At 37.6% G+C, this 15193-nt stretch overlaps 1 protein-coding gene across 2 annotated transcripts in view; it reads left to right on the top strand.

Annotated features, from left to right (window-relative positions):
• Window positions 1-15193, top strand: part of Acph-1 (Acid phosphatase 1) — a 261970-nt gene that overhangs the window by 65824 nt on the left and 180953 nt on the right. For both annotated transcript variants that reach the window (XM_068226254.1, XM_067141277.2), the window contains one exon: window positions 2846-3085. In XM_068226254.1, the coding sequence (XP_068082355.1) occupies window positions 2969-3085 (117 nt within the window). In that variant the 5' untranslated portion in view covers window positions 2846-2968. The remainder of the gene's footprint in view (window positions 1-2845; window positions 3086-15193) is intronic.

Raw genomic sequence — 15193 nt, forward strand, 5'->3', positions numbered from 1 at the left:
CCTTCTACTCAAAAGTGATGATGTTTCAAATTTGACTTTTCGAGCTAATACAGCGCTGAATATAATTTCGAACTGAGGATTTGAAAATAAATTGGGAGTTCAACCCTCAAAAAACGAGCGGCATGTTCATTACGAGGAAGAGGAAAATTGAAACACCTGTTGTACACATGAGTGGACAAGTTATAAAACTGGTGGATCAAATGTCATACCTAGGTGTTGTTTTAGACAGAAAACTTAACATTTAGAGCTCACTTCAATGCTCTGTCTACCAAAGCTAGCAAATGGCAGTCTGGTTTCACTATTGCTACCGGATTGACATGGGGTCATAATCCAGAACTATTGGAGACAATGTATCATGGAGCGGTTGAACCGTTATTACTGTATGGTGCATCTGCTTATCATAATGTATTGAAAGGAAGTGTGTTCAAGCCAAACTAGCCCAAATTCAAAGAGGTTTTGTATCAGAATTATTTGTGCATTCCGTACAATATCCATGGAAGCAGCCCTTGTTGTGGCAGGAATCCCACCTCTGTATTTAACAGCCATTGCCAAAACTAAGCTCACACTAAAGAAAAAAAGGTGTTTTGTATCTTGATAGGATCGTAAGGGTTACTCCTGAGCTGCAAGCTAATGCATTGACGGCAGTTCACCCAAGTAAATTTGCCAATAATCTTGTGCAAGAAATGTGCAACACACAACATCATTACAATATTTATATGGATGGACCCTGATTAGCAAAGAAAATGATGGTTGGTTTGTAGGATGTGCTTTTGTAGTGCTACAGAATAATAGTGAGGTGTATGCTGAAAAATTTAGACTATCTCCCTCATTACAAGTTATGAATCTCATTATAAAACCGTATTGGGTTTCAGAGTAAGAAGTTATTATATTAATAAAAGCCACCTTTCCAATACACAATTTAGGATAAAACCATTAATAGATATTAAATATAAAGGACTATTGTGTATTGGAAAGGTGGTTTTTATTAATATAATAACTTCTTATCTCCCTCATGTTCAGTCCTGCAAGCAGAATTGTGTGCTATATGACAAGTAGTTATGTGGATTAAAAAATACAGTTGTGCTGCTCAAATATTGAGTGATTCTCAGGCAACTTTGAGAGCAATCCAAGAATAATATAACTTTCATCCAGTAGCTGTTAATATAAGATCACTACAGTAACCATATCTGCATGAAATGGGTCCAAGGTCATGGCAGAGTAGAAGGAAATGAGAGAGCTGATGAACTTGCCAAAGCAGCTATTACTTCTTCTGATGCTTTGTTGATATATGAAAAGTGCCCTACGTCTCATGTAAAAAAGGAACACACAAGATTTGTGGAACAACCAATGGATCACCAGCACAAATGGCCGGCTAACAAGGGACTTGTTCTTTCCAAATATTCAAGACAGACTACAGAGTAGGTTATTGCAACATGAACATATTATAACTCAGTTTCTGACAGGACATGGAAAGTTTGGATCATACTTCGAGAGGTTTAGGATCAATATTCAGAAGCCCGACAGCTGTACCTGTGAAATGCCACAAACTGTTCCTAATCTTTTGAGTGTCCAATTTTTGACAGGAGTAGATATGAATTATTAATGCATTTAAACATGTGTAATAGAATACCAAGCACCTCACTGTTATTTCAGAGAAGATGCTGTTGTAAAGTGTTATTTCTCCACCTCATTCATAAGTCATCTCTATTTTAAATTCAGTTGTCATGTATTAACTTAATCTCACTATCTATAGCCCTAATATACTACTTGTAAAATAGGATTTGTAATGGGAAATTCAACAACAACAACAACAACAAGAACAACAACCGGTATTTACGATGAATAACAATCTAGAACTTGGGCAGCAGGCTTTTGACAAAATTTATCAGCGTACACATTTCCATATGAGAATGTTATTCCATGCAATAACCGCTAATGGTAGTAGTTACTGAGACGTCACACATTTCACAGCTCAGTATTGAGAATCTCATGAGTCTTGAGATTTGTGACGCCCTAATTTTTAGTTTTGACAATGTATGTAATGTATGAAAGCAAATGAGGAATGGATGAATTTTCTTTCTATGAAATCATCAATTTTTTTTATGCTAACAGCAATTAGAATGTACACATAGGTGAAGAAACAAAAGAATAAAAAATATATATGACTGTAATGGCAAGAAAGTGGGCTCGTAATGAGAAATGAATGCACTCTGGTTGTACATGAAGCAGGAAACCAAATGAGCAGTTTTAAATGCTATCATATGGTATAAATTGACGGTTCAGAGCAATACTATCGTAACTAGCATTTTCCAGATTTTATATTGAAGCAAATTAAAAGTTCCTGTGGATGGCAAAAATCACCCTGGAGACTTATGGCTGGTAGTATTGCGTAGTGACAACTAGGGCAACTGTATAATGGGCAGTGCGTATATTTCTTTTTTTAAATGTGATAACTTAGTATTTCTATTTTAATTTCAAATCCTAATTTGATTTTGATTATGATATAAAATTGTTCTGATGTTGAATACCTTGAAATATACTTTCCAATTGCAAGTCCATACTTCATATTGCAGAATTGTCTTATATTATTCTGCATCTTTGCATTTAGATGCTAATTTATTAATTTGTTTATTTATTTATTTATTACATCTTAAGTAACTGGGAACACATATTTCTAAACATGTATCATTCTCTGGATTCTCATCAAAGATAGAAGTTGATACCTTAATTGAAGATAATGAATAAAAGTACAAGTAAATTAATTGTAGTTCTTGGTTGGTGTCATAGTGTCTAATGGTTCAGAATTCTCATCTGCTGAGCTTTGAAATATTTTTCTGTTTTCAAGATTGGAAAAGAACAACACTATGAGTTGGGACAGTGGCTTCGTCAGCGCTACAAGGGCTTCCTCCCCGAGTCGTACTCTAATCAAGACATATACGTTCGTAGCACTGATGTTGATAGAACCTTGATGAGTGCTGAGTGTAATTTGGCAGGACTCTACCCTCTTGCAAGCTCTCAGGAGTGGCACAGTGACCTGCACTGGCAGCCAATACCTGTTCACACTAAGCCAGAAATAGAAGATGAGGTAAGTGAAAGTACTGAATGCTACTGTAGCCACTTGTCACGAACAAAAGATAAATACCATATAATAAAATACAGTGTTCAAAAATATTATTTTTGCCGGGCTGAGTGGCTCAGACGGTTAAGGCGCTGGCCTTCTAACCCCAACTTGGCAGGTTCGATCCTGGCTCAGTCCGGTGGTATTTGAAGGTGCTCAAATACGACAGCCCCGTGTCGGTAGATTTACTGGCACGTAAAAGAACTCCTGCGGGACTAAATTCCGGCACCTCGGCGTCTCCGAAGACCTTAAAAAGTAGTTAGTGGGACGTAAAACAAATAACATTATTATTATTATTAAAATATTATTTTTAAATGGTGGTTTAGTGCACCTTTTATTTTGCTGTGTGAATTTACATACATTCATGCATTACAAAGGCAAAGAAAAATAACATGCACTCGACTATGAAAGAACAACAAAAACACAACAAAAGTACAAAATTGGTAATGTGGGATTTCTAATACAAAATCTATGTTCATCGTATAGTAAATCAGTACCTTGTATAGCCATTTTGGGCCCTGAGGCACACTCAACACCAAAGAATCCAACCTGTTTTGGGGCAGATTATCCCACTCTTGTATAGCATCTTCAGTCAGTTGCTGAATGTTAACAGGAGGATTAGGACAAAGGGCAATTACTCTCTTCAATTCATGCATGCAGGAACAGTGCAGATCATATCCACAGAATATGCCATCCACCTCATTTGTTATGTGCCATGTGTTTCAAGGAACTGATTGACCACTATGGCTTGCTGGGCATGAGCATTATCATCCACTAATTTAAGGCCCTCGCCCACAGTGGCAGCAAATTCTGTAACTGTAGGTTGGAGGATGTTATCTCTATACCAGACCAGTCATGTTAACCTGGATAGGAATTACAGGCCTATGTCAACCAAACATAATCGCACCCCGAAATGTCACAGAACTCCCTTACTGTTGATGGCGCTCCAGGACGAAGGGCTTGTTCCAACTCTCACTGGATCGTCGCTACAAGCTAATGCTCCTGTTGTATGGTATAATATGGTATAATCAGCTATGTTGGAAATTATATGGATAGGAATGTGATAGTACCAGGTGATCTCAATTTACCAAATGTCAATTGGGAAGGTAATGCGAATGACAGGAAGCATGAACAACAAATGGCAAATAAGATAATATGGGAAGGGCAGCTGATTCAGAAAGTGCTGGAACCAACTAGAGGGAAGAATATTTTGGATGTGGTGCTGATAAAACCAGATGAGCTCTGTAGAGAAACCGAAGTAATAGACGGTATTAGTGATCACGAGGCTGCTTTTGTCGTAGTTAAAAATAAATGTGAAAGAAAGGAAGGTATTAAAATTAGGACTATTAGGCAGTACCATATGGCTGACAAAACAGGCATGAGGGAGTTTAAAAAAAGTAACTATGATCGCTGGAAAATGGTAAATAAAAATGTAAACAGATCCTGGGATGGGTTTAAAGCAATTGTTGAAGAATGTGAAAATAGGTTTGTACCTTTAAAGGTGGTAAGGAATGGTAAAGATCCACTATATTATAACAGAGAAGTAAAGAGATTAAGAAGGAGGTGCAGGTTGGAATGAAACAGAGTTAGAAATGGTTATGGAAGTAAGGAGAAATTGAAGGAACTTACTAGAAAATTGAATCTAGCAAAGAAGTCAGATAAGGATAACATGATGGCAAGCATAATTGGTGGTCATACAAATTTTAGTGAAAAATGGAAGGGTATGTATAGGTACTTTAAGGCAGAAACAGGTTCAAAGAAGGACATTCCAGGAATCATTAATGAACAAGAGGAGTGTGTATGCGAGGATCTTCAAAAGGCAGAAGTATTTAGACAGCAGTATGTAAAGATTGTTGGTTACAAGGATAATGTCCAGATAGGGTAGATGAGTAATACTAAAGAAATATCAAAATTTACCTATGATGATAATGACATTTACAGTAAGATACGAAAGTTAAAAATTAGAAAAGCAGCTGGATATACTAAAGGCAATGGGTTGGGATATAGTACCATATCTGAAATACTTATTTGATTATTGTTTGGTTGAAGGAGCTATACCAAATGAATGGAGAGTTGCTATAGTAGCCCCTGTGTATAAAGGAAAGGGTGATGGAGATAAAGCTGAAAATTACAGGCCAGTCAGTTTGACATGCATTGCATGCAAGCTTTGGGAAAGCATTCTTTCTGATTATATTAGACATGTTTGCGAAATTAATAACTGGTTTGACAGAAGGCAGTTACGGTTTAGGAAAGGTTATTCCACTGAAGCTCAGCTTGTAGGATTTCAGCAAGATATAGCTGATATCCTGGATTCAGGAGGCCAAATGGACTGTATTGCGATTGACCTATCTAAGGCATTTGATAGGGTGCATCATGGGAGACTACTGGCAATAATGAGTGCTATTGGACTAGAAAAAGAGGGTGACTGAATGGGTGGCTATATTTCTAGAAAATAGAACCCAGAGAATTAGAGTAGGCAAAGCTTTATCTGACCCTGTAATAATTAAGAGGGGAATTCCTCAAGGCAGTATTATTGGACTTTTATGTTTTCTTATATATATGAATGATTTGTGTAAAGAAGTGGAATCAGAGATAAGGCTGTTTGCAGATGATGTTATTCTGTACAGAATAATAAATAAGTTACAAGATTGTGAGCGGCTGCAGGGTGACCTCGATAGTGTTGTGAGATGGACGGTGGGCAATGGTATGATGATAAACGGGGTTAAAAGTCAGGTTGTGAGTTTCACAAATAGGAAAAGTCCTCTCAGTTTTAATTACTGCGTTGATGGGGGTGAAAGTTTCTTTTGGGGATCATTGTAAGTACCTAGGTGTTAATATAAGAAAAGACCTTCATTGGGGTAATCACATAAATATGATTGTTAATAAAGGGTACAGATCGCTGCACATGGTTATGAGAGTATTTAGGGGTTGTAGTAAGGATGTAAAGGAGAGGGCATATAAATCTCTGGTAAGACCCCAACTAGAGTATGGTGCCAGTGTATGGGACCCTCACCAGGATTACTTGATTCAAGAACGGGAAGAAATACAAAGAAAAGCAGCTCGATTTGTCCTGGGTGATTTCCGACAAAAGAGTAGTGTTACAAAGATGTTGGAAAGTTTTGGCTGGGAAGAACTGGGAGAAAGGAGACGAGCTGCTTGATTAAGTGGTATGTTCCGAGGTGTCAGTGCAGAAATGGCATGGGAGGACATCAGTAAACGAATAAGTTTTGAGTGGTGTCTTTAAAAGTAGGATAGATCACAATATGAAGATAAAGTTGGAATTCAAGAGGACAAATTGGGGCAAATATTCGTTTATAGCAAGAGGAGTTAGGGATTGGAATAACTTACCAAGGGAAATGTTCAATAATTTTCCAATTTCTTTGCGATCATTTAAGAAAAGGCTAGGAAAACAACAGATAAGGAATCTGCCACCTGGGCGACTGCCCTAAATGCAGATCAGTAGTGATTGACATATTGTGATACCTCAACAGAAAAGTCCATCTGCTTCCACTGTTCCTGATGCCATGGGCTTCGTGTTGTTGCCCACCACTCACAAGCTGCCCTATGGTGTGGTGTAAGGAGAGATTTTGGCACACATCTCCTTGATATCAGTCCTTTGTCTTGCACTCAATTTTGGGGCAGATTATCCCACTCTTGTATAGCATCTTCAGTCAGTTACCGAATGTTAACAGGAGGATTAGGACAAAGGGCAATTGCTCTCTTCAGTTCACGTATGCATGAACAATGCAGATCTTATCCGCAGAATGTGCCAGCCACCTCATTCGTTGTATGCCATGTGTTTCAAGGAACTGATTGACCACTCTGTCTTGCTGGGCATTCACTTCAGTGGCTCTTAAAAAAATCCCTTTGAAACGAGGTGGCAATAAGAGTGGGACTACAACGTGCTGAAAGTAAAAAAATGCCAACCCTCCCTGGAAACTATTTTGCATGTGCATCCTGTCCATTGTCAGTCATGAACTGTTTGTGTCTTCCTGAATGTTTTCCAAACTCTGGAGACATCAGTGTGAATCACTCCAATATGAGCGGCGACACCTACTTGTTGCCGCCCTTGCTGTAATGTCAAAATTCAAATCTGGTCAGTAGCAGAAAAGAGTATTCTTACTATGTCTACTTCAGTCCTACACATGCTGTCTTTATACCATCGAGCTTACAAGTGATGTTAAAATGACTGACATTACAAATGCCTCCGAACAGATAAATATTGAACCTGACATTGGTTAGCATCACTATTTGTCTCAGACGTTCACCTCCAGTGTATACTGTAAACATGTTTGAGGTACCGTGACTTATACTGTGTAAAATCTTAGTCTACAAAACTTTTTTCGGAGCACTGTATAAAAAATTTTAAAATCAAAACAGTTGTGAACAAAATTTTGTGATTTCTTTGTTGTATCTTGTAGGTATAAAATAATGGTAGTATATATATATATATATATATATATATGAATCACATAGCAGTCCATCACTTTATTATTTTGCTTAAATTCAGTTATATTACACTATTTGGAGTATATATGATGCTTCTTATTGAGGTGGAATGAAGGTAAATTTTGCAGACGTTGGTGCTCTGCATATTTTTTCCTACTCTAGTGCAGTTCTCTTATATACATATATATATGCTAAAATAAAATTCCACATTTAGCTATAAATATGCACTTTAATGTTTTGCATTTATATAACTGAAATATATAAATAAAGATTTGGGACAGCTATGTGCAGTAATTATTGAAGACTTTAAAAATTGTGACAAAATCATGTATTTGTTTTAAAAATTATTGGAAGAATTAGATTTTCGGACTCGTGAACATTTTAAAAATTATTAGTATAAAAAAATATTATTTCTGGGATCTATGAATAAACTTTGAAAAAGAACGATGATTTATGTAGATGTGATTGTAAAAAATTATTGAAATGATGTACTGTATTTACTTTTGAGGCAGCGTGTACTTACACGTGCCGTTTTTACAAGTATTTTCCAGTCGTTTCCTGTGATGCAAACAGAAAGATCTCGAAGAGTAATCTTATTGCTAGGAATAAGTGATGTTATGAATGGTGAATGTGAATGTCAGGAGTAAATAGATGGCCTGATTGGCTATCCGCAAGTTGCACCATTTTCCGGCTTCTTGCTCCTCTGTGGGAGCGAAGCTTGCTTGAGTGTGTTTTGCTGGTGACCAGCCTAGAGGGTGGACGCACTTCTGCTTTTGTCCCGTCATGAGATACCAGTCTCGGGGTAACCACTATGTAGTTTTTTGGACTTAATATAATTTAAATGTAAATTTTACTTTCACGTAGGAGTTTACCCTCAGCATTCACATTCACCATTTAATTATCAATATGACTTAGCTTTTCAGCTAAGCCACAGCATTAGTATTTGGAGGCAATTCCCTTTTATTTAAAAAAATTCTAATTAACATGTAAATTTAATTTTCCTCCGGCATTGCTTAGTGTACCGTGCTTTTAATGTCCCTATGTCGAAGTCGGACCTTAACAAAGAGTTAGATACTTTAGTAATATCGTATTTCGCAATGGTTATAATAGGATCTTTATAGAACGTATAATAAACAAGTTCAAACACTGCCCAAAATCTAATTTAATCAAAGAAACAGTTAGGTCTAAAATTTTCTCAACCTTCACCTTTGACTGCTCACCTTTGACTGCAATATTCATAGAGTCATGAACATATTCAAGAAGCAGAACATTAACATTTCCTTTAAAACCAACAATAGAAACCTAGACATTTTGCACAACTCCAATTTAATTAACGCTTCTAACCCTTTCGAAAAATCAGGGGTCTATAGATTCCGCTGCAATGACTGCAGCAGCACATACATTGGACAAACTGGTAGGTCATTTAAAATTAGATACATGGAACATGTGAATGCAATCAAATACAAAACATTTGGAGTAGGCCAACATGTGTATGACTACATACACAAATTTTACGGCATAGATCATGACATAAATATTATTGAAATAAAAAATAAGGGCTCTTTACTCGACTTAACTGAACAATGCTATATTCTACTTGATCAATATTACAATCCAAATTTAAATCTCAACGATTTATCTGAAAAACCTAAAATTCTATCTGACACTGCCATTACAATATTAAACAACATTAAATTACCTAAGAATTGATCAGTTTCTCAGATAACAGACAATAAGCTTGCATATTACCCCTACTGCTGTCCACGCCCTCCCAACCACACTTCCTCCTCTACTGTGCCCTCCCCACTCTCTCCGGCGGTCTGCTGCCTGTAAGATCAGTCTGCTAGTTCCTCCTCAACATTACTACTACCAACTTGTCACCCGAGGTGAGTCTTCTATCTATAAAACTTTTTTGCCCAGTTTCTTCATTCATAAGGCTAATTCGCAAATTTTTTTCTTGTAGGTGTGTCTCGAATCGAGAACATTCCAGATCAACACCTGTAATAACAAATCTGTTCTATGAGATCCATTCCTCTGATATGATCATATGAAATTCGAGCCCAGTGCTTTACACAATTACGCAGCTTTCTTTGAGGAACTACCTTCTATCAAGAACCTCAGTTGCTTTCATATCAGCCCATTAACTCTAAAATATGGCTACAATACTTACCGACATATGATTGAATCAGATCTGTTTTAATGAACTCGGTTATAATATAGGGAATTCACTGTCATTTGTACACACCATATTACTAGTGTTTGATAGACAAAATAAGTCATATTTTATTTATAAAGGATATCGATTTTCGATTTATGTTTGTCAAGTTCGAGCCGAGTGCCTTATACAACTATGCAGCTTATATTTCTTTGAGGAACTACCTTCTATCAAGAACCTTGATTGCTTTCATTTTAGTCTATTAATACTAAATATGGCTTCAATACTTACAAACTTACAATTGAATCAAGCTGTTTAATGAACACAAACAATGTCATTTGTACATACTAATAGTGATTGATGTTATATTTTAATCTCATAGTGTACGTTTTAAATAAATTACTCTGACATTTTAGTCTGTCTGTCAATTTCTTTTTAATTATGTGATAAGGTGTAAACCTGAAAATGTAAATGCTCAACGACTATTATGTAGCACTTGTAAATAACATTATTCAGCTTTTACATGGATATCCATTTATGTTATTAAGTATAGATATATTAACTATAAGAGTCACATGTTAATGTAATTTCGAATGTGTTTGTGGAAATTCCCTAGGCTGATGATGGCAATCACTTTGCCGAAACCGGTACCATGAGAATAAATAAATGGATATGTTATGGTTTAATAATCTCTCACATAATTTAGTATTGAATAGGTGGATCCTAATATCTTGCTTCATTACTTTGTAAGTCGAGGCACGCAGATCTACGGGAGGCAATCCCAGAGGAAAATTAAATTTACATGTTAATTACAATTCTCTTAAATAAAAGTGTACTGGGAGGTACACCTCAACACCACGCATTCAAAGGAAGCGCCTTAATGAACTCCTCTATCGAACAAAAGTGGAAACTACTACAACAGGAACTTAGAACTTTAATCAGAAGATGTCACCACTCAAAAATTAAGTAGTTGTTTTGTTGTAAAGTTTCCTAAACTGAGTGAATTTCTCCTTGTTTTGTTTGCCATTCATCAAGAAGTTTGTACATTCTTCCGTAGATGACACTACCAAAAACTATGATCATGCACCCTGGTGCAAGGTGTAAGAATTTATAACTTAAAGAAGTTTTGTGTTCCTAGGTTTTTCATAACTGATATATGTTCATTTATTTTTGGGTTGGCAATACTTCCTTTTCTTTCCGCCAGTTTTGAATATAGCCAATCATGAATTTTTGTAATTAATTTTCAACCAATCCCACATTTCTTGTTCATTTTGTGTTAGCCAATAAAATTCAAGAGGGTGTGTCCTGATTAGTCTTGAATGATCTCGAACCTTCCCTGAGGGTATATAAACTACGGCTTTTCATGTTTCCTGGCCAATTGATCGTCGTCTATCTGAGTGTGTGTGTGTTTAAGCAGGAGGCGGGCGGCCGCTTTCGTCGGCAGCTAGAATATCTACAAGGTAATAGCCACATAATTCCATCTTTCTTGCTGTATCCGCAAATTATTCCGAGGGGAAGGTCCGACTCTTTAATCATGTAACCATACTTTTTTAAAATGTAACTTTCCTTTCGGCTAATGTAAAAATTTCATAAAATCTTCAACTGTAAATCGGGGATAGAGAGTGAGTTACACTCTCGAGCTCCCCTTCATCTTAATTTGAGGTGTCTGCAATTTAGCAACCTTTTGTAATGTATTACAGTTATTTCATGTGTGCCACCTCAAGTAGCTTGGGATTAGCCCCTGTTTCATCGGCCGAGAGCCCTATAGGTTTTAATATTTCATTATCTGGAGTGCAGTGTTCACCTCCATTCAGTTTGTGTTTCGGGCCATATACTTAACCTGTACTTTTTCACAAAGGCCCTGTAGGTTGGGTACTAGATACGCCTGTTTCAAATTATAGTTGGGCCATGGAAGGCCAGAGAGTGTAAAATTTTGATGATTGCCTTGAAGTGGGCCATAAAAAACTGAGAGTCTGTTAGCTCTTTTTCAAAGTTCTGTAATTGTGAGGGATGCCTCTGGCAGGCTTAACATTGTAATTGAGGGAGCAAGTGCTCTTGAATTAAGGGGATTTCTGCCCTTGGATAAATGATTCCTTAGTTTGAATTAAAGTTCTGGGAAACCGAATCCGGTATCTCTGACATTATAAAATAGGGGCTTGAAGACCAAAATTTTTAAAGTTCGAAATCTTGGATTTTCCTAGTCTTGTTTCAAGATTGCTTTGTACCTGATATATTGTTATGCTAACTCAGTGAAAAATATTGTTAAGTTTGTTTTTGGAAAATAAATATAACCTTTTAAAGTTTCAACTCAGCTTTGATATTGTAGATAGACCCATTCACCCCGGCATCTTCTTTAACCCCTTTCTGCTCCACGGGTAACCCCGTAACAAGTGGTAGTAGAACATGGTTGAATGGGTCTCAGTTAAGCCTTTCTTGTCGACTAAACATAGAATCCGCATTGAACTCTAAGAATTTTCTCAGTCGCTGGAATTTTTTTTTTTTCTAAATTTGTAAATTTTCTATCATCATGTCTGGCCCTCGTGAAGTCCTCCATTCCAGGTACTTGCTCAAGGAGGAATTAATTTATGAATTACTTACTAGATATGTTCAATCTGGAGGCACGGTTTTGGCAGATACCACCAAACTTAGTCATTAGAATTACCAATTTGTATCTTAAATTTGGGGGGAAAAGAAATTGATGAGGCTCTATCCACTATCACTGACAATACCACTGAGCTAGCATCTGTAGTAAGATTTTTTGAAGTAAGTGATCCATCTCCTAATCAACTTAAAAGAGTACAGGCTAGACTGTTCCATTTTTATCACAGGGTTAGAGACCTATTGTCTTTCAAACTAAAAGAAGATCATGCTAAGGAGGCTAGTAACCTTGTTGAACACCTTTCTGAAATGTCAAATAAAGTTAGTCAATTGTTGACTGGGGCAGCCGCTCCCAAAACCGATCAAGCCCCTTCAATCAACTTGCCTGCTGAGGAGGATTCGTCCAAAGTTGTAGAAAGTAGAAAATCTGTGGCAACTCAACAAACTTCTGCCCCATTAGAAAATGAGTCTGATCATCGTACACAACTTCCACCTTTCTTTCTAAATAATGCAGTGTTAGAGACTTCTCAACCTTCTAGGCTGTTACCTATTATGTCACTTGGGTTTAGTACTTTGCCTCATCCATTGGCTATGTTGCTTAGGGGAATTTCTAAATTTTCAGTAAACTCCACCAATGATGTTATTTCATTTCTAAGATTCCTAGTTCAATTTCACGATCACGCACTAGTGTTTTCCCTCTCTCAATCTCAAATTTTTCAAATTATTTACCCTTACTCTATAGGTGTCCTCTCGGACAAGATAGTTAAATCCATAGCTGAGCAATCATCTATAGAAGATTTCCACGCCCACCTGTTGGCAAATTTCATTCCGGCTAGGGCAATATCCTCTTTAATACAGAAGTACTATTCCAGAGTGCAGCGACTGGACGAAAATCTTGCAGACTTCATTCAAGATATCAAGTTTTATACCCGAGTGTTCACTCTCCATTTTTCCGAGGACCATATTGTGCCCTACAGGACTCTATGGTTCCGGCCAGGCGAAAGCCGGTCTCAAACCCAGAGTACACTAGTGAAAGAACTCTCACAAACGTGAGCTGGTGCACATAGTCTTACCTGAACACATATCCTTGCTCGGCCATCCAATAGAGCTCTTCTCAGGGATAACATGGGGAATAAAGGGCAACATTAAGATAAAACACTAGGATATGTGACTAATCAGGTAAGAATCAGCTAAATAAATAAAAAAATCTAACAGAAACATCGCCGCATTCAAAGTTTAACAAACAGGGATTTATTACATAAACAAAATCTATTTACAACAATAAGAGCTTTCAAAATGCTTGGGTAAAGATAACGTTGAGCCGATGACAACCAGTTCACTGCCTTCACGAAACAGCTGTGCTGTAACAAGCATGTTACAATTGTGTAAGTAACGAAATCTAGAAAGATGGATATCTGCTGAAATGCTCATCTAACAGTAGTTCCCATAAAATTTACTATGCCTCGTACCATCGAACCCCGGTGCAAACAAATATAAACACAAAATGTACAGTGTCCTGACTCGGTCACGAACCCTGGTCCCATGAAGAGTAAGGCGTATAATATTCATATACGAACAATCTAAAAAGAACGCAACCAACATATCCAAAGTGACAATATCAAACGGGCCAGTGTTAGAAGTAAAGTAGAACAAATAGAACAAAAATCTCTCCCTGCGTTCCAAAACATCAAGGACGTCTACCCCCCTTCCCCTACACACTCGACACGCTGCAGATAGCAATATAACTGAGTTTCAAGACTGTGACGTCAGACACACCAACCCTCACCATTCGACCACTTGACGAGCGACAGTCCACATGATTTACGAGCTCAGCTGGCTGCAGGCTAAGAAATCTCGCCTTTCACCTCACGTAATCTGGCTGCTAAAAGCACTCTTTAAATACACCTGGGCTATCCGCCCTCATCTCAATATCACCAGCAATATAACAAATCTTATTTCCGCCTCCCATGGGCTCAACCTTGATAATACAAAGACACAAATTAATACGCGATAGTCACATGGCCATAATAAGACATCTCTAATGCATCCAATACACTCTCAAACTGTGCTGGGCTTTTTCATCTCAATACATACAGTTAGCTACACGCGTAATGCTCACATCTCTCAAACATTCGGACTTGCTCGCCCTGTCAGTAAAGCTGGGTGAATTACGGGTTGAATCCTGGTCTCAACTATACAGCCTACATCTGCAGAAACAAATGCCTGAATGCGACACAATAAATAGTGCCTGCCTGTTAGACTAACCTATCATGACCAAGGGAGTTCGACCTGATCCATGAAGATAACACGTACGCTAATCTAATACAATCGAAATGAAATATGAACACACCAATAAGGAATCTACAAACTATCATCTACCCTAATGTACGGGGTTCGAGCTTGAGGCCTAGCTCTATATTACAAAGAAATTTCCTACCATAACTAACCTGTTGACTGACGGCCCCCCTATTCCTATCTAAATTTAAATGACATGCTTGAAACAGAATTGGAAAGCTCTGACCTTATGTGATTGATGACATGATGGAGCGGCCCTCCCTGTGGACCACTGAATTTACCACATCATGACCAACTGCGACGGTTGCAGCAGATACTGGTGAACACTTGGAGACATCCTATCTTGCGTGAGTCCTTCGTACAGCTCCTTGGATGGTTGGAAGATGTCCCCTTCGACATCGCGCTGATCAGGTACACCCAACGTTCCTGGATCGATTCCCGTTGTCGTGTTGGCTTCAGCTCCGGTTGTGGCTTCCTCGCAATGATGATGTAAAGCTCGTTCTGGCTTGATGCAGGGGTAACTGAAAACAAATTCATTTATTACAGACTGTCCAAACTCGATGCCTGTTTCCACTACT

This window comes from Anabrus simplex, chromosome 2, assembly GCF_040414725.1.
Source record: "Anabrus simplex isolate iqAnaSimp1 chromosome 2, ASM4041472v1, whole genome shotgun sequence".
In the NCBI taxonomy this organism is placed as follows: domain Eukaryota; kingdom Metazoa; phylum Arthropoda; class Insecta; order Orthoptera; family Tettigoniidae; genus Anabrus; species Anabrus simplex.